At 47.6% G+C, this 22,158-nt stretch overlaps 1 protein-coding gene across 45 annotated transcripts in view; it reads right to left on the bottom strand.

Moving 5' to 3' along the window:
* Positions 1 to 22,158, bottom strand: part of eif2ak3 (eukaryotic translation initiation factor 2-alpha kinase 3) — a 95,741-nt gene that overhangs the window by 12,522 nt on the left and 61,061 nt on the right. For all 45 annotated transcript variants that reach the window (XM_052495879.1, XM_052495887.1, XM_052495897.1 and 42 more), the window contains exons 6-16: positions 21,453 to 21,624; positions 20,654 to 20,782; positions 17,519 to 17,641; positions 15,362 to 15,591; positions 14,969 to 15,081; positions 11,482 to 11,604; positions 11,249 to 11,395; positions 5,221 to 6,034; positions 4,643 to 4,816; positions 1,115 to 1,216; positions 779 to 841 (exon numbers count right to left, since the gene is read on the bottom strand). In XM_052495879.1, coding sequence (XP_052351839.1) covers positions 779 to 841; positions 1,115 to 1,216; positions 4,643 to 4,816; positions 5,221 to 6,034; positions 11,249 to 11,395; positions 11,482 to 11,604; positions 14,969 to 15,081; positions 15,362 to 15,591; positions 17,519 to 17,641; positions 20,654 to 20,782; positions 21,453 to 21,624 — 2,190 coding nt within the window. The remainder of the gene's footprint in view (positions 1 to 778; positions 842 to 1,114; positions 1,217 to 4,642; positions 4,817 to 5,220; positions 6,035 to 11,248; positions 11,396 to 11,481; positions 11,605 to 14,968; positions 15,082 to 15,361; positions 15,592 to 17,518; positions 17,642 to 20,653; positions 20,783 to 21,452; positions 21,625 to 22,158) is intronic.

Genomic DNA, 22,158 nt, shown 5'->3' with positions numbered 1-22,158 from the left:
GGCGCCAGACAGACAGCAGAGACAGTAGGAGGCGTCAGACAGAGAGCAGAGACAGTAGGAGGCGCCAGACAGACAGCAGAGGTAGTAGGAGGCGCCAGAGAGCCAGCAGAGACAGTAGGAGATGCCAGAGAGCCAGCAGAGACAGTAGGAGATGCCAGAGAGCCAGCAGAGACAGTAGGAGGCTCCAGAGAGCCAGCAGAGACAGTAGGAGGCGTCAGACAGAGAGCCAGCAGAGAGGGTAGGAGGCGTCAGACAGAGAGCCAGCAGAGACAGTAGGAGGCGTCAGACAGAGAGCCAGCAGAGACAGTAGGAGGCGCCAGACAGACAGCAGAGGTAGTAGGAGGCGCCAGAGAGCCAGCAGAGACAGTAGGAGATGCCAGAGAGCCAGCAGAGACAGTAGGAGATGCCAGAGAGCCAGCAGAGACAGTAGGAGGCTCCAGAGAGCCAGCAGAGACAGTAGGAGGCGTCAGACAGAGAGCCAGCAGAGAGGGTAGGAGGCGTCAGACAGAGAGCCAGCAGAGACAGTAGGAGGCGTCAGACAGAGAGCCAGCAGAGAGGGTAGGAGGTGTCAGACAGAAAGCAGAGACAGTAGGATGCGCCAGAGAGCCAGCAGAGACAGTAGGAGGCGCCAGAGAGACAGCAGAGACAGTAGGAGGCGCCAGAGAGACAGCAGAGACAGTAGGAGGCGCCAGGGAGACAGCAGAGACAGTAGGAGGCGCCAGAGAGCCAGCAGAGACAGTAGGAGGCGCCAGAGAGACAGCAGATATACACTACTTACCTCCTGGACGTTGTTCTTGGAGAAGACAGCAGGAAACTGCAGCCCTCGGACTTCAGTCAGAGTCTGGAGATAAACATGGTATCATGGACAATACTGTAGTACTATTCACCCTGGTGAGTTTATATATAGTACTATTCACCCGGGTGAGTTTATATATAGTACTACACACCCCGGTGAGTTTATATATAGTACTATTCACCCTGGTGAGTTTATATATAGTACTACACACCCCGGTGAGTTTATATATAGTACTACACACCCCGGTGAGTTTATATATAGTACTATTCACCCTGGTGAGTTTATATATAGTACTATTCACCATTGTATGGTACTCACCCTGACCCTCTCCATCTGTGTCCTGAAAGGACAGAGCAGCTCAAACAGGATCAGACCCAGAGAGTAGATATCCACTTTGTGAGAGTACAAGTCACCAGACAACTGGAGAGGAGAGAGAGCAAGGTTATGGTTACAGTTAGATAGATAAACAACTCTAATCTAGAAGACTACACAGTTCAGGGTAACAAGAGAGTAGATATCTACTTTGTGAGAGTAAAAGGTTAAGACACGGATAGACATCTTGGTTACATCTCTATTAGACAGCTCTACGAGTCTAACAGGAGGAGTTACCAGACAGACAATTTACCAGTCTAAAATATCTATTACATGAACCAGGACAGGGGGAACCCTTCCTCAGATCTGTTCCTCGACCTCCTGTCTCTACGGAGAATTCCTTTGATTCGGATATTTCCTTCATGGTTTGGTTTTTGCTCTGACAACAGTGGGACCTTATATAAACTAATAAATGTCCCTTTTTCAGGACCCTGTCTTTCCAAGATAATTCGTACAAATCCAAATAACTTCACAGATCTTCATTGTAAAGGGTTTAAACACTGTTTCCCATGCTTGTTCAATAAACCATAAACAATGAATGGTGGAACGGTCATTAAGACACGAACAGCTTACAGACGGTAGGCAATTAAGGTCACAGTTATGAAAACTTAGGACACTAAAAGAGGCCTTTCTACTGACTCTGAAAAACAGCAAAAGAAAGATGCCCAGGGTCCCTGCTCATCTGCGTGAACGTGCCTTAGGCATGCTGCAAGGAGGCATGAGGACTGCAGATGTGGCCAGGGCAATAAATTGCAATGTCCGTACTGTGAGACGCCTAAGACAGCGCTACAGGAAGACAGGACGGACAGCTGATTGTCCTCGCAGTGACAGACCACATGTAACAACACCTGCTCAGGATCGGTACATCCAAACATCACACCTGGGGGACAGGTACAGGATGGCAACAACAACTGCCCGAGTTACACCAGGAACACACAATCCCTCCATCAGTACTCAGACAGTCCGTAATAAGCTGAGAGAGGCTGGACTGAGGACTTGTAGGCCTGTTGTAAGGCAGGTCCTCTCCAGACATCACCGGTAACAACGTCACCTATGGGCACAAACCCACCGTCGCTGGACCAGACAGGACTGGCAAAAAGTGCTCTTCACTGACGCGTCGTGGTTTTGTCTCACCAGGGGTGATGGTCGGATTCATGTTTATCGTCGATGGAATGAGCTTTACACCGAGGCCTGTACTCTGGAGCGGGATCGATTTGGAGGTGGAGGGTCCATCATGGTCTGGGGCGGTGTGTCACAGCATCATCGGACTGAGCTTGTTGTCATTGCAGACATAATCAATGTTATGTTGTGGTTACAGGGAAGACATCCTCCACCCTCATTTGGTACCCTTCCTGCAGGCTCAACATGACATGACCCTCCAGCATGACAATGCCACCAGCCATACTGCTCGTTCTGTGCGTGATTTCCTGCAAGACAGGAATGTCAGTGTTCTGCCATGGCCAGCGAAGAGCCCAGATCTCAATCCCATTGAGCACGTCTGAGACCTGTTGGATCGGAGGGTGAGGACTAGGGCCATTCCCCCCAGAAAGGTCTGGGACCTGTTTGATCGGAGGGTGAGGACTAGGGCCATTCCCCCCAGAAATGTCCGGGAACTTGCAGGTGCCTTGGTGGAAGAGTGGGGTAACATCTCACAGCAAGAACTGGCAAATCTGGTGCAGTCCATGAGGAGGAGATGCACTGCAGTACTCTAATGCAGCTGGTGGCCACACCAGATACTGACTGTTACTTTTGATTTTGACCCTCCCCCCCTCCTTTGTTCAGGGACACATTTTTCCATTTCTGTTAGTCACATGTCTGTGGAACTTGTTCAGTTTATGTCTCAGTAGTTGAATGCTATGTTCATACACATTTAAGTTTACTGAAAATAAACGCAATTGACAGTGAGAGGACGTTTCTTTTTTTGCTGAGTTTAGACAGGTATGTGCCTTTCCAAATCATGTCCAATCAATTGAATTTACCACAGGTGGACTCCAATCAAGTTGTTGAAACATCTCAAGGATGATGGAAACAGGATGCACTTGAGCTCAATTTCAAGCTTCATGAAATGGACTCTGGATCAGTGGAAACGCGTTCTCTGGACTGATGAATCACACTTCACCATCTGGCAGTCCGATGGACAAATCTGGGTTTGGTGGATGCCAGGAGAACGCTACCTACCCCAATACATAATGCCAACTGTAAAGTTTGGTGGAGGAGGAATAATGGTTCGGCCTTGGCCCCTTAGTTCCAGTGAAGGGACGCTATCATAACGCTACAGCATACAATGACATTCTAGAATATTCTGTGCTTCCAACATTGTGCGAACAGTTTGGAGAAGGCCCTTTCCTGTTTCAGCATGACAATGCCCCCATTCACAAAGTGAGGTCCATACAGAAATGTTTGCAGAGATCAGTGTGGAAGAACAAGACTGGCCTGCACAGAGCTCTGACCTCAACCCCATCGAACACCTTTGGGATGAATTGTAACGCAGACTGCGAGCCAAACCTAATCACCCAACATCAGGACACGACCTCACTTATACTCTTGTGGCTGAATGGAAGCAAGTCCCTGCAGCAATGTTCCAACATCTAGTGGAAAGCCTTCCCAGAAGAGTGGAGGCTGTTATAGCAGTAATGTTCCAACATCTAGTGGAAAGCCTTCCCAGAAGAGTGGAGGCTGTTATAGCAGCAATGTTCCAACATCTAGTGGAAAGCCTTCCCAGAAGAGTGGAGGCTGTTATAGCAGCAATGTTCCAACATCTAGTGGAAAGCCTTCCCAGAAGAGTGGAGGCTGTTATCCAGCAATGTTCCAACATCTAGTGAAAGCCTTCCCAGAAGAGTGGAGGCTGTTATAGCAGCAATGTTCCAACATCTAGTGGAAAGCCTTCCCAGAAGAGTGGAGGCTGTTATAGCAGCAATGTTCCTACATCTAGTGGAAAGCCTTCCCAGAAGAGTGGAGGCTGTTATAGCAGCAATGTTCCAACATCTAGTGGAAAGCCTTCCCAGAAGAATGGAGGCTGTTATAGCAGCAATGTTCCAACATCTAGTGGAAAGCCTTCCCAGAAGAGTGGAGGCTGTTATAGCAGCAATGTTCCAACATCTAGTGGAAAGCCTTCCCAGAAGAGTGGAGGCTGTTATAGCAGCAATGTTCCTACATCTAGTGGAAAGCCTTCCCAGAAGAGTGGAGGCTGTTATAGCAGCAATGTTCCAACATCTAGTGGAAAGCCTTCCCAGAAGAGTGGAGGCTGTTATAGCAGCAATGTTCCAACATCTAGTGGAAAGCCTTCCCAGAAGAGTAGAGGCTGTTATAGCAGCAATGTTCCAACATCTAGTGGAAAGCCTTCCCAGAAGAGTGGAGGCTGTTATAGCAGCAAAGGGGGACCAACTCCATATTAATGCCCATGATTTTGGAATGAGATGCTCGACGAGCAGGTGTCCACATACTGTTGGTCATGTAGTGTCTGTTCGGTCTTACCTGCTCTGGGCTCATGTATAGTTTGGTGCCGACTTGTCCAGTGTGACGGGCGTAGCTGGGCATGGGAGTTAGGGGTCCTGAATCATCCTCATCCTCTTCCTGGTCCATGGCTGTCACCAGACCAAAGTCTCCAACCTTCACCACATCATCTACTGTGAAGAAGATATTGGAGGGCTGGAGGAGCGAGGAGGGAGAGAGAGGAGAGAGAAGGAGAAGAGGAGGGGGAGAGAGGAGAGAGGGAAGGAAGAGAGGAGGAAAGAGGAGAGAAGAGAGGAGAGGGAGAAGGAGAGAGGGAAGGAAGAGAGAGGAGGAAAGAGGAGAGAAGAGAGGAGAGGGAGAAGGAGGAGAGGGAGAGAGGAGAAAGGGAAGGAGGAGAGGGAAGGAGGAGAGGGAAGGAGGAGAGGGAAGGAGGAGAGAGGAGAGGGAGAGAGGAGAAAGAAGGATGAGAGAGGAGAGGGAGAGAGAGAATTGTTAGATACTGGTGAAGGTAGGGCTGGGGATTGTGTGGGTGGGTGTCCATCTGTCTGTGCATGTGTCTTCATTCCTGTGTGTGTATGTATCTGTGTCAAAGTCCTCACCTTGAGGTCTCTGTGCATCAGGCCCTTGCTGTGGAGGAAGTGAACGGCTTCAGAGATCTGCAGAAATATGCCCAGACACTGAGAATGTTCCCTGTGTTCAGGCAGACATCTCTGAGACATCCAATCCTTCAAGGTGTCTTTACGACACAGCTGCATCTGAATGTACAAGTAGACTTTAGGAGAGGGTTGGGGCCGCAGAGTTGGCGGGGTCCGGGAGGGGCTTGGGGCCAGGCAGAGGGAGAGGGAGGTGGGGCGTGGAGGAGAGGAGGAGGGAGGGATGGAGGGGGAGGAGGGTGGGACGGGTACGGGGAAAGGGTCGGTTCTTCTGGTGTGGGAGGAGGAGGAGCTAGCCTTCTCAGTGAGCGGGGTACTGGCCAATCCGGATGCTTCTGAGGGGATCATGACCTCAGGGTCAGGGTCGGCGTCACGGTCGCAGCCCGAGTCCTCGAACACGATGTCAAAGGAGGACGAGGTGCAGTCGCTGGGGCCGCGGGGGGGGCATAGCTCAAAGGAGTGGGGAGTGTCTGAAGTCGAGGCCTCTGCGTCTGGTTGGCTATCCAGCTCTGACATCATACTGTCCTGACCAATCAGCAGGGGGAAGGGGATGTCAGTCCCAACTCTGAAGTCCATAGCCCCACAGCCAAATCCCATGGCCCCGCCTACGGATCTGGAGAGCATGGATTGGTCGTGGTCAGTCATGAAGGCCCCGTCCAGCCCAGACGCAGAACTCACAGGGCTGGAGACAGACGAGATGGGCACTTTGACAGACAGCACCTCCATGTGGTCGGGGGAGCTCAGAGGCCAGTCGGTAGTGCTGAGAGAGAGGAGAGGAATATTACGATCACCATCATCCTACTTCATACAGGAACGGAAATGGCTTCAACCATCATTAAACAAGATGGAGACGAGGATCAATGGGTTCTAGAAACATACAGTTTCCAGTCGGGAGGTTTACTTACACCTCAGCCAAATACATTTAGACTCAGTTTACACCTCAGCCAAATACATGTAAACTGAGTTTACACCTCAGCCAAATACATGTAAACTGAGTTTACACCTCAGCCAAATACATGTAAACTGAGTTTACACCTCAGCCAAATACATTTAAACTCAGTTTACACCTCAGCCAAATACATTTAAACTCAGTTTACACCTCAGCCAAATACATTTAAACTCAGTTTACACCTTAGCCAAATACATTTAAACTCAGTTTACACCTTAGCCAAATACATTTAAACTCAGTTTACACCTCAGCCAAATACATTTAAACTCAGTTTACACCTTAGCCAAATACATGTAAACTCAGTTTACACCTTAGCCAAATACATGTAAACTCAGTTTACACCTCAGCCAAATACATGTAAACTGAGTTTACACCTCAGCCAAATACATGTAAACTGAGTTTACACCTCAGCCAAATACATGTAAACTCAGTTTACACCTCAGCCAAATACATGTAAACTGAGTTTACACCTCAGCCAAATACATGTAAACTGAGTTTACACCTCAGCCAAATACATGTAAACTGAGTTTACACCTCAGCCAAATACATGTAAACTGAGTTTACACCTCAGCCAAATACATTTAAACTCAGTTTACACCTCAGCCAAATACATTTAAACTCAGTTTACACCTCAGCCAAATACATTTAAACTCAGTTTACACCTTAGCCAAATACATTTAAACTCAGTTTACACCTCAGCCAAATACATTTAAACTCAGTTTACACCTCAGCCAAATACATTTAAACTCAGTTTACACCTCAGCCAAACACATTTAAACTCAGTTTACACCTCAGCCAAATACATTTAAACTCAGTTTACACCTTAGCCAAATACATGTAAACTCAGTTTACACCTCAGCCAAATACATTTAAACTCAGTTTACACCTCAGCCAAATACATTTAAACTCAGTTTACACCTCAGCCAAACACATTTAAACTCAGTTTACACCTCAGCCAAATACATTTAAACTCAGTTTACACCTTAGCCAAATACATGTAAACTCAGTTTACACCTCAGCCAAATACATTTAAACTCAGTTTACACCTCAGCCAAATACATTTAAACTCAGTTTACACCTCAGCCAAACACATTTAAACTCAGTTTACACCTCAGCCAAATACATTTAAACTCAGTTTACACCTTAGCCAAACACATTTAAACTCAGTTTACACCTCAGCCAAACACATTTAAACTCAGTTTACACCTTAGCCAAATACATTTAAACTCAGTTTTCCACAATTCCTGACATTTAATCATAGTAAATATTCCCTTTCTTAGGTCAGTTAGGATCACCACTTTATTTAATAATGTAAAATGTCAGAATAATAGTAGAGAGAATTATTTATTTCAGCTTTTATTTCTTTCATCACATTCCCAGTGGGTCAGAAGTTTACATATACTCAATTAGTATTTGGTAACATTGCCTTTAAATTGTTTAACTTGGTGTCAAACGTTTCGGTGCGCCTTCCACAAGCTTCCCACAATAAGTTGGGTGAATTTTGGGTCAGGTTTGTAGGCCTCCTTGCTCACACACACCTTTTCAGTTCTGCACACACATTCTCTATAGGATTGAGGTCAGGGCTTTGTGATGGCCACTCCAATACCTTGACTTTGTTGTCCTTCAGCCATTTTGTCACAACTTTGGAAGTACGCTTGGGGTCATTGTTCATTTGGAAGACCCATTTGTGACCAAGCTTTAACTTCCTGACTGATGTCTTGAGATGTTGCTTCAATATATCCACATAATTTTCCATCCTCATGATGCCATATATTTTGTGAAGTGCACCAGTCCCTCCTGCAGCAAAGCACCCCCACAACATTATTTTATTTCACCTTTATTTAACCAGGTAGGTCAGTTGAGAACACCTTTAGTTAACCAGGTAGGCTAGTTGAGAACACCTTTATTTAACCAGGTGGCCAGTTGAGAACACCTTTATTTAACCAGGTAGGCCAGTTGAGAACACCTTTATTTAACCAGGTAGGCCAGTTGAGAACACCTTTATTTAACCAGGTAGGCCAGTTGAGAACACCTTTATTTAACCAGGTAGGCCAGTTGAGAACACCTTTATTTAACCAGGTAGGCCAGTTGAGAACACCTTTATTTAACCAGGTAGGCTAGGTGAGAACACCTTTATTTAACCAGGTAGGCTAGTTGAGAACACCTTTATTTAACCAGGTAGGCTAGTTGAGAACACCTTTATTTAACCAGGTAGGCTAGTTGAGAACACCTTTATTTAACCAGGTAGACTAGTTGAGAACACCTTAATTTAACCAGGTAGGCCAGTTGAGAACACCTTTATTTAACCAGGTAGGCTAGTTGAGAACACCTTTATTTAACCAGGTAGGCTAGTTGAGAACACCTTTATTTAACCAGGTAGGCTAGTTGAGAACACCTTTATTTAACCAGGTAGACTAGTTGAGAACACCTTTATTTAACCAGGTAGGCTAGTTGAGAACACCTTTATTTAACCAGGTAGACTAGTTGAGAACACCTTTATTTAACCAGGTAGGCTAGTTGAGAACACCTTTATTTAACCAGGTAGACTAGTTGAGAACACCTTTATTTAACCAGGTAGGCCAGTTGAGAACACCTTTATTTAACCAGGTAGGCTAGTTGAGAACACCTTTATTTAACCAGGTAGGCTAGTTGAGAACAAGTTCTCATTTGCAACTGCGACCTGGCCAAGATAAAGCATAGCAGTGTGAACAGACAACACAGAGTTACACATGGAGTAAACAATTAACAAGTCAATAACACAGTAGAAAAAAAGGGGAGTCTAAATACATTGTGTGCAAAAGGCATGAGGAGGTAGGCGAATAATTACAATTTTGCAGATTAACACTGGAGTGATAAATGATCAGATGGTCATGTACAGGTAGAGATATTGGTGTGCAAAAGAGCAGAAAAGTAAATAAATAAAAACAGTATGGGGATGAGGTAGGTGAAAATGGGTGGGCTATTTACCGATAGACTATGGACAGCTGCAGCGATCGGTTAGCTGCTCAGATAGCTGATGTTTGAAGTTGGTGAGGGAGATAAAAGTCTCCAACTTCAGCGATTTTTGCAATTCGTTCCAGTCACAGGCAGCAGAGAGCTGGAACGAAAGGAGGCCAAATGAGGTGTTGGCTTTAGGGATGATCAGTGAGATACACCTGCTGGAGCGCGTGCTACGGATGGGTGTTGCCATCGTGACCAGTGAACTGAGATAAGGCGGAGCTTTACCTAGCATGGACTTGTAGATGACCTGGAGCCAGTGGGTCTGGCGACGAATATGTAGCGAGGGCCATGATGCTGCCACCCCCGTGCTTCACGGTTGGGATGGTATTCTTTGGCTTGCAAGCCTCCCTCTTTATCCTCCGATCATAACGGTGGTCATTATGGCCAAACAGTTCTATTTTTGTTCAGACCAGAGGACATTTCTCCAAAAAGTACGATCTTTGTCCCCATGTGCAGTTGCAAACTGCAGTCTGGCTTTTTTATGGCGGTTTTGGAGCAGTGGCTTCTTCCTTGCTGAGTGGCATTTCAGGTTATGTCGATATAGGACTCGTTTTACTGTGGATATAGATACTTTTGTACCTGTTTCCTCCAGCATCTTGACAAGGTCCTTTGCTGTTGTTCTGGGATTGATTTGCACTTTTAACACCAAAGTACATTCATCTCTAGGAGACAGAACGCGTCTCCTTCCTGAGCGGTATGACGGCTGCATGGTCCCATGGTGTTTATACTTGCATACTATTGTTTGTACAGATGAACATGGTACCTTCAGGCGTTTGGAAATTGCTCCCAAGGATGAACCAGACTTGTGGAGGTCTACTATATTTTTTCTGAGGTCTTGGCTGATTTCTTTAGATTTTCCCATGATGTAACGCAAAGTGGCACTGAGTTTGAAGGTAGGCCTTTAAATACATCCACAGGTACACCTCTAATTGGCTCAAATTATGTCAATTAGCCTATCAGAAGCTTCTGAAGCCATGACATAATTTTCTAGAATTTTCCAAGCTGTTTAAAGGCACAGTCAACTTAGTGGATGTAAACTTCTGACCCACTGGACTTGTGATACAGTGAATTATAAGTGAAATAATCTGTCTGTAAACAACTGTTGGAAAAATGACTTGTGTCCCGCACAAAGTAGATGTCCTAACCGACTTGCCAAAACTATAGTTTGTAAACAAGACATTTGTGGAGTGGTTGAAAAACGAGTTTTAATGACTCCAACATAAGTGTATGTAAACTTCCGACATCAACTGTGACTCTCGCTCAATTAACGGCTGTCCATTTCTGACAAAAAGTTCCCCCCAGCCAGGCCTTAGGGGGGGGGGGAAACTCTCCTGCCTGGTGTTACACTGTAATAGTTCCTACCTCTCCTCCAGCCAGCGCTGGTCCTGTCCCTCCTGCCAGCCCTCTGGAGGGCTCTCCTGCCTGGTGTTACACTGTAATAGTTCCTACCTGGTGTAACATCATTATGGTTCCTACCTCTCCTCCAGCCAGCGCTGGTCCTGTCCCTCCTGCCAGCCCTCTGGAGGGCTCTCCTGCCTGGTGTTACACTGTAATAGTTCCTACCTCTCCTCCAGCCAGCGCTGGTCCTGTCCCTCCTGCCAGCCCTCTGGAGGGCTCTCCTGCCTGGTGTTACACTGTAATAGTTCCTACCTCTCCTCCAGCCAGCGCTGGTCCTGTCCCTCCTGCCAGCCCTCTGGAGGGCTCTCCTGCCTGGTGTTACACTGTAATAGTTCCTACCTGGTGTTACATCATTATGGTTCCTACCTCTCCTCCAGCCAGCGCTGGTCCTGTCCCTCCTGCCAGCCCTCTGGAGGGCTCTCCTGCCTGGTGTTACACTGTAATAGTTCCTACCTCTCCTCCAGCCAGCGCTGGTCCTGTCCCTCCTGCCAGCCCTCTGGAGGGCTCTCCTGCCTGGTGTTACACTGTAATAGTTCCTACCTCTCCTCCAGCCAGCGCTGGTCCTGTCCCTCCTGCCAGCCCTCTGGAGGGCTCTCCTGCCTGGTGTTACACTGTAATAGTTCCTACCTCTCCTCCAGCCAGCGCTGGTCCTGTCCCTCCTGCCAGCCCTCTGGAGGGCTCTCCTGCCAGGCGTTGAAGTAACGGATGATCCCTGGGTGTTCCAGCTTGGCCAGAGCCTTCACCTCTCTCATCACCTTCTCCCTGGCCAGCTCTCTGTTGGGTAAGAGCTGGTCAATACACAGGCTAGCGGGTTCAGTAAACACAGGTACTTCGTTTGTAACAATGCTGAAGCCCGTTACCTGTTGGGAAGGCGGATCCTCTTGATAGCATAGTTGCAGTCGTCCACCTGGTTCCGAGCCTCAAACACGACACCGAACCCTCCTCGACCCAGACACTGTACCGGCTCAAAGTCTGTCAGGTACCTGGGAGACAGACAGAAGAGGAGGAGGACTCTATTGTCGAATGGACACAGATAAGGGGGGCTATCAGCTACTATACAGTATCAATACTGGGGGGCTATCAGCTACTATACAGTATCAATACTGGGGGGCTATCAGCTACTATACAGTATCAATACTGGGGGGCTATCAGCTACTATACAGTATCAATACTGGGGGGCTATCAGCTACTATACAGTATCAATACTGGGGGGGCTATCAGCTACTATACAGTATCAATACTGGGGGGCTATCAGCTACTATACAGTATCAATACTGGGGGCTATCAGCTACTATACAGTATCAATACTGGGGGGCATCAGCTACTATACAGTATCAATACTGGGGGGCTATCAGCTACTATACAGTATCAATACTGGGGGGGCTATCAGCTACTATACAGTATCAATACTGGGGGGCTATCAGCTACTATACAGTATCAATACTGGGGGGCTATCAGCTACTATACAGTATCAATACTGGGGGGCTATCAGCTACTATACAGTATCAATACTGGGGAGGGCTATCAGCTACTATACAGTATCAATACTGGGGGCCATCAGCTACAATACAGTATCAATACTGGGGGGGCTATCAGCTACTATACAGTATCAATACTGGGGGGGCTATCAGCTACTATACAGTATCAATACTGGGGGGCTATCAGCTACTATACAGTATCAATACTGGGGGGCTATCAGCTACTATACAGTATCAATACTGGGGGGCTATCAGCTACTATACAGTATCAATACTGGGGGGGGCTATCAGCTACTATACAGTATCAATACTGGGGGGGCTATCAGCTACTATACAGTATCAATACTGGGGAGGGCTATCAGCCACTATACAGTATCAATACTGGGGGGAGCTATCAGCTACTATACAGTATCAATACTGGGGGGCTATCAGCTACTATACAGTATCAATACTGGGTGGGGGGCTATCAGCTACTATACAGTATCAATACTGGGGGGGGCTATCAGCTACTATACAGTATCAATACTGGGGGGCTATCAGCTACTATACAGTATCAATACTGGGGGGCTATCAGCTACTATACAGTATCAATACTGGGGGGCTATCAGCTACTATACAGTATCAACACTGGGGGGCTATCAGCTGCTATACAGTATCAATACTGGGGGGCTATCAGCTACTATACAGTATCAATACTGGGGGGGCTATCAGCTACTATACAGTATCAATACTGGGGGGCTATCAGCTACTATACAGTATCAATACTGGGGGGCTATCAGCTACTATACAGTATCAATACTGGGGGGCCATCAGCTACAATACAGTATCAATACTGGGGGGCTATCAGCTACTATACAGTATCAATACTGGGGGGCTATCAGCTACTATACAGTATCAATACTGGGGGGCTATCAGCTACTATACAGTATCAATACTGGGGGGGGGCTATCAGCTACTATACAGTATCAATACTGGGGGGGCCATCAGCTACAATACAGTATCAATACTGGGGGGGCTATCAGCTACTATACAGTATCAATACTGGGGGGCCATCAGCTACTATACAGTATCAATACTGGGGGGCTATCAGCTACTATACAGTATCAATACTGGGGGGCTATCAGCTACTATACAGTATTAATACTGGGGGGCTATCAGCTACTATACAGTATCAATACTGGGGGGGCTATCAGCTACTATACAGTATCAATACTGGGGGGCCATCAGCTACAATACAGTATCAATACTGGGGGGCTATCAGCTACTATACAGTATCAATACTGGGGGGCTATCAGCTACTATACAGTATCAATACTGGGGGGCTATCAGCTACTATACAGTATCAATACTGGGGGGCTATCAGCTACTATACAGTATCAATACTGGGGGCCATCAGCTACAATACAGTATCAATACTGGGGGGCTATCAGCTACTATACAGTATCAATACTGGGGGGCCATCAGCTACTATACAGTATCAATACTGGGGGGCTATCAGCTACTATACAGTATCAATACTGGGGGGCTATCAGCTACTATACAGTATCAATACTGGGGGGCTATCAGCTACTATACAGTATCAATACTGGGGGGCTATCAGCTACTATACAGTATCAATACTGGGGGGCCATCAGCTACAATACAGTATCAATACTGGGGGGCTATCAGCTACTATACAGTATCAATACTGGGGGGCTATCAGCTACTATACAGTATCAATACTGGGGGGGCTATCAGCTACTATACAGTATCAATACTGGGGGGCTATCAGCTACTATACAGTATCAATACTGGGGGGCCATCAGCTACAATACAGTATCAATACTGGGGGGCTATCAGCTACTATACAGTATCAATACTGGGGGCCATCAGCTACTATACAGTATCAATACTGGGGGGCTATCAGCTACTATACAGTATCAATACTGGGGGCTATCAGCTACTATACAGTATCAATACTGGGGGGCTATCAGCTACTATACAGTATCAATACTGGGGGGCTATCAGCTACTGTACAGTATGAATACTAGGGGGCTATCAGCTACTGTACAGTATGAATACTGGGGGGCTATCAGCTACTGTACAGTATCAATACTGGGGGGCTATCAGCTACTATACAGTATCAATACTGGGGGGCTATCAGCTACTATACAGTATCAATACCGGGGGGGGCTATCAGCTACTATACAGTATCAATACTGGGGGGGGGCTATCAGCTACTATACAGTATCAATACTGGGGGGGCCATCAGCTACAATACAGTATCAATACTGGGGGGGCTATCAGCTACTATACAGTATCAATACTGGGGGGGCTATCAGCTACTATACAGTATCAATACTGGGGGGGGCTATCAGCTACTATACAGTATCAATACTGGGGGGCTATCAGCTACTATACAGTATCAATACTGGGGGGGCCATCAGCTACAATACAGTATCAATACTGGGGGGGCTATCAGCTACTATACAGTATCAATACTGGGGGGGCCATCAGCTACTATACAGTATCAATACTGGGGGGCTATCAGCTACTATACAGTATCAATACTGGGGGGGGCTATCAGCTACTATACAGTATCAATACTGGGGGGCTATCAGCTACTATACAGTATCAATACTGGGGGGCTATCAGCTACTGTACAGTATGAATACTAGGGGGGCTATCAGCTACTGTACAGTATGAATACTAGGGGGGGCTATCAGCTACTGTACAGTATGAATACTAGGGGGCTATCAGCTACTGTACAGTATGAATACTAGGGGGGCTATCAGCTACTATACAGTATCAATACTGGGGGGCATCAGTATGAGTAGGGTTCCATTTTGGACGTAGCTTTAGTGAATCAGTTGTCAACACCGTACGATACCTGGATACATATTCACTGGGGCGGGTCTCCATGACAACCGTCTCTTTGGGTTCGGCCACCTCAAGGTCATACTTGCTGTCTGTCTGACACTGAGTCTCCGACTCCTTGCGTTGCTACGGAGATCAGGATAGAGACGGGATTATTAATTAACATTGATCCAGAACCAACAATATACAACAAAAAACACTTCTGAACACCGCCCTCCCCCTCCCCCCCACCCCCACCCCCCTCTACGTACAGGGTCGTATTCACCAGACACCAAACAGACGATGAAAACTAAACTGGAAACGCCTTGAACATATCCGCTGCGAAACATTTTGCTACGGTGTGCACTAATGAAGAACAGGAAGAAACCGTCTGTGGCTGACATGTGAAGGCGGCGTGTGTTCGTACCCGTATGTACTCCACCGGGGCGGGGGGTTGGAAGAACTTCCTGACTATGTAGGTGGTAGCAGCGATACAGAACACCATGGTCCCTAGAATCTCTTTCCACCAGGGCAGTAACAGGACCGGATCCTTCCTCCTCCTCTCCCCCACTGCACCACCACCCTTCAGCAGAGAGACCTCCGCCACGCCGCGTCGCCCACGGTAACGCTTACTGTATTGGTAGTAGTACCCGTTGTCTGGGGAACAGAGAGAGGAACCAGTCAATCAATCAAACAAACTCAATAACTTGTACTATTATAAATCAACAATGCATTTCCATGTCATTTTTAACAACATGGTAAAACAAGAAGAGGTGGTTAGGATTTTATACTAGGTTATAACAGGTTATAACATGTTATAACAGTATACTAGGAGGTTATAACAGGTTATAACATGTTATAACAGTAGGTTCTTACCATACGGGTACTGCAGGACTGACAGTATAACAGGAGGTTATAACAGGTTATAACAGTAGGTTCTTACCATACGGGTACTGCAGGACTGACAGTATAACAGCAGGTTATAACAGTAGGTTATAACATGTTATAACAGTAGGTTCTTACCATACGGGTACTGCAGGACTGACAGTATAACAGCAGGTTATAACAGTAGGTTATAACATGTTATAACAGTAGGTTCTTACCATACGGGTACTGTAGGACTGACAGTATTACAGGAGGTTATAACAGGAGGTTATAACATGTTATAACAGTAGGTTCTTACCATACGGGTACTGCAGGACTGACAGTATAACAGCAGGTTATAACAGTAGGTTATAACAGGTTATAACAGTAGGTTCTTACCATACGGGTACTGCAGGACTGACAGTATAACAGCAGGTTATAACAGTAGGTTATAACAGGTTATAACAGTAGGTTCTTACCATACGGGTACTGCAGGACTGACAGTATAACAGCAGGTTATAACAGTAGGTTATAACAGGTTATAACAGTAGGTTCTTACCATACGGGTACTGTAGGACTGACAGTATAACAGCAGGTTATAACAGTAGGTTATAACAGGTTATAACAGTAGGTTCTTACCATACGGGTACTGTAGGACTGACAGTATAACAGGAGGTTATAACAGTAGGTTATAACATGTTATAACAGTAGGTTCTTACCATACGGGTACTGTAGGACTGACAGTATAACAGGAGGTTATAACAGTAGGTTCTTACCATACGGGTACTGCAGGACTGACAGTATAACAGCAGGTTATAACAGTAGGTTATAACATGTTATAACAGTAGGTTCTTACCATACGGGTACTGTAGGACTGACAGTATAACAGGAGGTTATAACAGTAGGTTATAACAGTAGGTTCTTACCATACGGGTACTGTAGGACTGACAGTATAACAGCAGGTTATAACATGTTATAACAGTAGGTTCTTACCATACGGGTACTGTAGGACTGACAGTATAACAGGAGGTTATAACAGTAGGTTCTTACCATACGGGTACTGTAGGACTGACAGTATAACAGGAGGTTATAACAGGTTATAACAGTAGGTTCTTACCATACGGGTACTGTAGGACTGACAGTATAACAGTAGGTTATAACAGGTTATAACAGTAGGTTCTTACCATACGGGTACTGCAGGACTGACAGTATAACAGGAGGTTATAACAGGTTATAACAGTAGGTTCTTACCATACGGGTACTGTAGGACTGACAGTATAACAGCAGGTTATAACATGTTATAACAGTAGGTTCTTACCATACGGGTACTGTAGGACTGACAGTATAACAGCAGGTTATAACATGTTATAACAGTAGGTTCTTACCATACGGGTACTGTAGGACTGACAGTATAACAGGAGGTTATAACAGGTTATAACAGTAGGTTCTTACCATACGGGTACTGTAGGACTGACAGTATAACAGGAGGTTATAACAGGTTATAACAGTAGGTTCTTACCATACGGGTACTGTAGGACTGACAGTATAACAGTAGGTTATAACAGGTTATAACAGTAGGTTCTTACCATACGGGTACTGCAGGACTGACAGTATAACAGGAGGTTATAACAGGTTATAACAGTAGGTTCTTACCATACGGGTACTGTAGGACTGACAGTATAACAGCAGGTTATAACATGTTATAACAGTAGGTTCTTACCATACGGGTACTGCAGGACTGACAGAGCTCCGTTGCTGTATTCTTCATGAGAGAACTTGTCGTTGTTCAGACATTTGTCAAACTCATCAGAACCAACCAGAACAGGAGTCCGAGATGGAGAATCTGCGTGAAAGAGACACTGCATTAAAACTAACTCCAGACAGCAGGCTGGACACACTGAGACTCCAGACAGCAGGCTGGACACACTGTAACTCCAGACTGGACACACTGTAACTCCAGACTGGACACACTGTAACTCCAGACTGGACACACTGTAACTCCAGACTGGACACACTGTAACTCCAGACTGGACACACTGTAACTCCAGACTGGACACACTGTAACTCCAGACTGGACACACTGTAACTCCAGACTGGACACACTGTAACTCCAGACTGGACACACTGTAACTCCAGACTGGACACACTGTGACTCCAGACAGCAGGCTGGACACATTAACTCCAGACAGCAGGCTGGACACACTGTGACTCAGGACAGCAGGCTGGACACACTGTAACTCCAGACAGCAGGCTGGACACACTGTAACTCCAGACAGCAGGCTGGACACACTGTAACTCCAGACAGCAGGCTGGACACACTGTAACTCCAGACAGCAGGCTGGACACACTGTAACTCCAGACAGCAGGCTGGACACACTGTAACTCCAGACAGCAGGCTGGACACACTGTAACTCCAAACAGCAGGCTGGACACACTGTGACTCCAGACAGCAGGCTGGACACACTGTGACTCCAGACAGCAGGCTGGACACACTGTAACTCCAGACAGCAGGCTGGACACACTAACTCCAAACAGCAGGCTGGACACACTGTGACTCCAGACAGCAGGCTGGACACACCGTGACTCCAGACAGCAGGCTGGACACACCGTAACTCCAGACAGCAGGCTGGACACACCGTAACTCCAGACAACAGGCTGGACACACCGTAACTCCAGACAGCAGGCTGGACACACCGTAACTCCAGACAACAGGCTGGACACACTAACTCCAGACAGCAGCCTGGACACACTGTAACTCCAGACAGCAGGCTGGACACACTGTGACTCCAGACAGCAGGCTGGACACACTGTAACTCCAGACAGCAGGCTGGACACACTGTAACTCCAGACAGCAGGCTGGACACACTGTAACTCCAGACAGCAGGCTGGACACACTGTAACTCCAGACAGCAGGCTGGACACACTGTGACTCCAGACAGCAGGCTGGACACACTGTAACTCCAGACAGCAGGCTGGACACACTGTGACTCCAGACAACAGGCTGGACACACTGTGACTCCAGACAACAGGCTGGACACACTGTAACTCCAGACAGCAGGCTGGACACACTGTGACTCCAGACAGCAGGCTGGACACACTGTGACTCCAGACAGCAGGCTGGACACACTGTGACTCCAGACAGCAGGCTGGACACACTGTGACTCCAGACAGCAGGCTGGACACACTGTGACTCCAGACAGCAGGCTGGACACACTGTGACTCCAGACAGCAGGCTGGACACACTGTGACTCCAGACAGCAGGCTGGACACACTGTGACTCCAGACAGCAGGCTGGACACACTGTGACAGCAGGCTGGACACACTGTAACTCCAGACAGCAGGCTGGACACACTGTGACTCCAGACAGCAGGCTGGACACACTGTGACTCCAGACAGCAGGCTGGACACACTGTGACTCCAGACAGCAGGCTGGACACACTGTGACTCCAGACAGCAGGCTGGACACACTGTGACTCCAGACAGCAGGCTGGACACACTGTGACTCCAGACAGCAGGCTGGACACACTGTGACTCCAGACAGCAGGCTGGACACACTGTGACTCCAGACAGCAGGCTGGACACACTGTGACTCCAGACAGCAGGCTGGACACACTGTGACTCCAGACAACAGGCTGGACACACTGTGACTCCAGACAGCAGGCTGGACACACTGTAACTCCAGACAGCAGGCTGGACACACTGTGACTCCAGACAACAGGCTGGACACACTGTGACTCCAGACAGCAGGCTGGACACACTGTAACTCCAGACAGCAGGCTGGACACACTGTAACTCCAGACAGCAGGCTGGACACACTGTAACTCCAGACAGCAGGCTGGACACACTGTAACTCCAGACAGCAGGCTGGACACACTGTAACTCCAGACAGCAGGCTGGACACACTGTAACTCCAGACAGCAGGCTGGACACACTGTAACTCCAGACAGCAGGCTGGACACACTGTGACTCCAGACAGCAGGCTGGACACACTGTGACTCCAGACAGCAGGCTGGACACACTGTGACTCCAGACAACAGGCTGGACACACTGTGACTCCAGACAACAGGCTGGACACACTGTGACTCCAGACAACAGGCTGGACACACTGTGACTCCAGACAACAGGCTGGACACACTGTGACTCCAGACAGCAGGCTGGACACACTGTAACTCCAGACAGCAGGCTGGACACACTGTAACTCCAGACAGCAGACTGGACACACTGTAACTCCAGACAGCAGGCTGGACACACTGTAACTCCAGACAGCAGGCTGGACACACTGTGACTCCAGACAACAGGCTGGACACACTGTAACTCCAGACAGCAGGCTGGACACACTGTAACTCCAGACAGCAGGCTGGACACACTGTGACTCCAGACAGCAGGCTGGACACACTGTGACTCCAGACAGCAGGCTGGACACACCTGACTCCAGACAGCAGGCTGGACACACGTGACTCCAGACAGCAGGCTGGACACACCACTCCAGACAGCAGGCTGGACACACTGTGACTCCAGACAGCAGGCTGGACACATCTGACAGCAGGCTGGACACACTGTGACTCCAGACAGCAGGCTGGACACACCGTGACTCAGACAGCAGGCTGGACACAAGTGACTCCAGACAGCAGGCTGGACACACTGTGACTCAGACAGCAGGCTGGACACACTGTGACTCCAGACAGCAGGCTGGACACACTGTAACTCCAGACAGCAGACTGGACACACTGTAACTCCAGACAGCAGGCTGGACACACTGTAACTCCAGACAGCAGACTGGACACACTGTAACTCCAGACAGCAGGCTGGACACACTGTGACTCCAGACAGCAGATACAGTCATAGAAGTACGTACGTATGAGAGGTTTCCATCTGATGGTAGGGACGGTGTCCGGGTTCGGACCGGGCCCGTTTAGGGCTTTAGATGGGAATCTTTCTGAGATCTTGACGGACGACTGCAGGTACAGCTGGCCCTGATACATACCTGGGAAGGGACAAGGTTAGCACTGATACTGACAACCAATCAAAGGACCTGGGGGAGAGGCTTAGCACTGACAACCAATCACAGGACCTGGGGGAGAGGCTTAGCACTGACAACCAATCACAGGACCTGGGGGAGAGGCTTAGCACTGACACTAACAGTCATTATTTTAAAACATCTCCAGCTATGTGAGAAAGTCAATCCCCTGAGAACCGTCTGGTGAATCTGCCAGCAGCTGATAACAAGATGTCTACCTTGAGACTGTCTTCTGATCTACAGCAGGTACAGATGAATGAAAGGGCTCCCCCATAGTGACTGACAGTACAGTGTCTGTGATAGTCTGTTACCGATCGTGTTTGGTTACCCAGGTATACGCTTGACTCAGTAGCTCCCAAAGCCTCCCCCATAGTGACTGACAGTACAGTGTCTGTGATAGTCTGTTACCGATCGTGTTTGGTTACCCAGGTATACGCTTGACTCAGTAGCTCCCAAAGCCTCCCCCATAGTGACTGACAGTACAGTGTCTGTGATAGTCTGTTACCGATCGTGTTTGGTTACCCAGGTATACGCTTGACTCAGTAGCTCCCAAAGCCTCCCCCATAGTGACTGTGTAGGCCTATGGTGTCTGGTGTTAGCGTCCGGTTTAGGGGTCAGAGGTTAGGGTTTTACATACCCAGGTATACGCTGGACTCAGTAGCTCCCCGAGCCGCCTCCATAATGTCCTCGTCCTCCTCCTCCTGCTCCTCCGCGTCAGGACGACTGCTGTAGGGCGTGTCATCAAACAGGCTGATGGGCGTTACCTTCCCCCCTCCAACCAACCAGGCAGAGGCTATGGGCGTGCAGAACTACAGGGGGAAACGTGTGTCAAAACTAGGCTGAACACCGAATAGAGAGCCTGGTCACAGATCTGTTTGTCTTGACAATTACCATAGGAGTTCTCGAGACAGAACAAATACATCTGGGATCAGGCTAGGTTGGAAAACTAACAGTAGAACCGCCATAGGTCAAAAGCCATTTGACGTTTGAAAATATCTGCTTTGTCCTGCTCCTTCCCTGACTCTATTGACCTGTTGAGTGTAGGGGGCAGCATTTTGATGATTGGATAAAAAAACGTAACCAAATGAAACTGTCTATTTCTCAGGCCCAGAATCTAGAATATGCATATAGTTGTCAGATTATGATAGAAAACACTCTAAAGATTCCAAAACTGTCAAAATATTGTCTGTGAGTATAACAGAACTGGTATTGCAGGCGAAAACCTGAGGAAAATCCAACCAGGAAGTGCTGTTTTTATCCTGAAAGCTCTCTGTTCCATTGGATGCCTTGCCTCCATTTAAAGGGATATCAAACAGATTCCTTTTCCTGTGGCTTCCTCAAGC

This window comes from Oncorhynchus keta, chromosome 35 (genome assembly GCF_023373465.1).
Source record: "Oncorhynchus keta strain PuntledgeMale-10-30-2019 chromosome 35, Oket_V2, whole genome shotgun sequence".
NCBI lineage: Eukaryota > Metazoa > Chordata > Actinopteri > Salmoniformes > Salmonidae > Oncorhynchus > Oncorhynchus keta.
The sequence above is the reverse complement of the archived record's forward strand: the minus strand, read 5'-3'. Positions and strand labels throughout refer to the sequence as shown.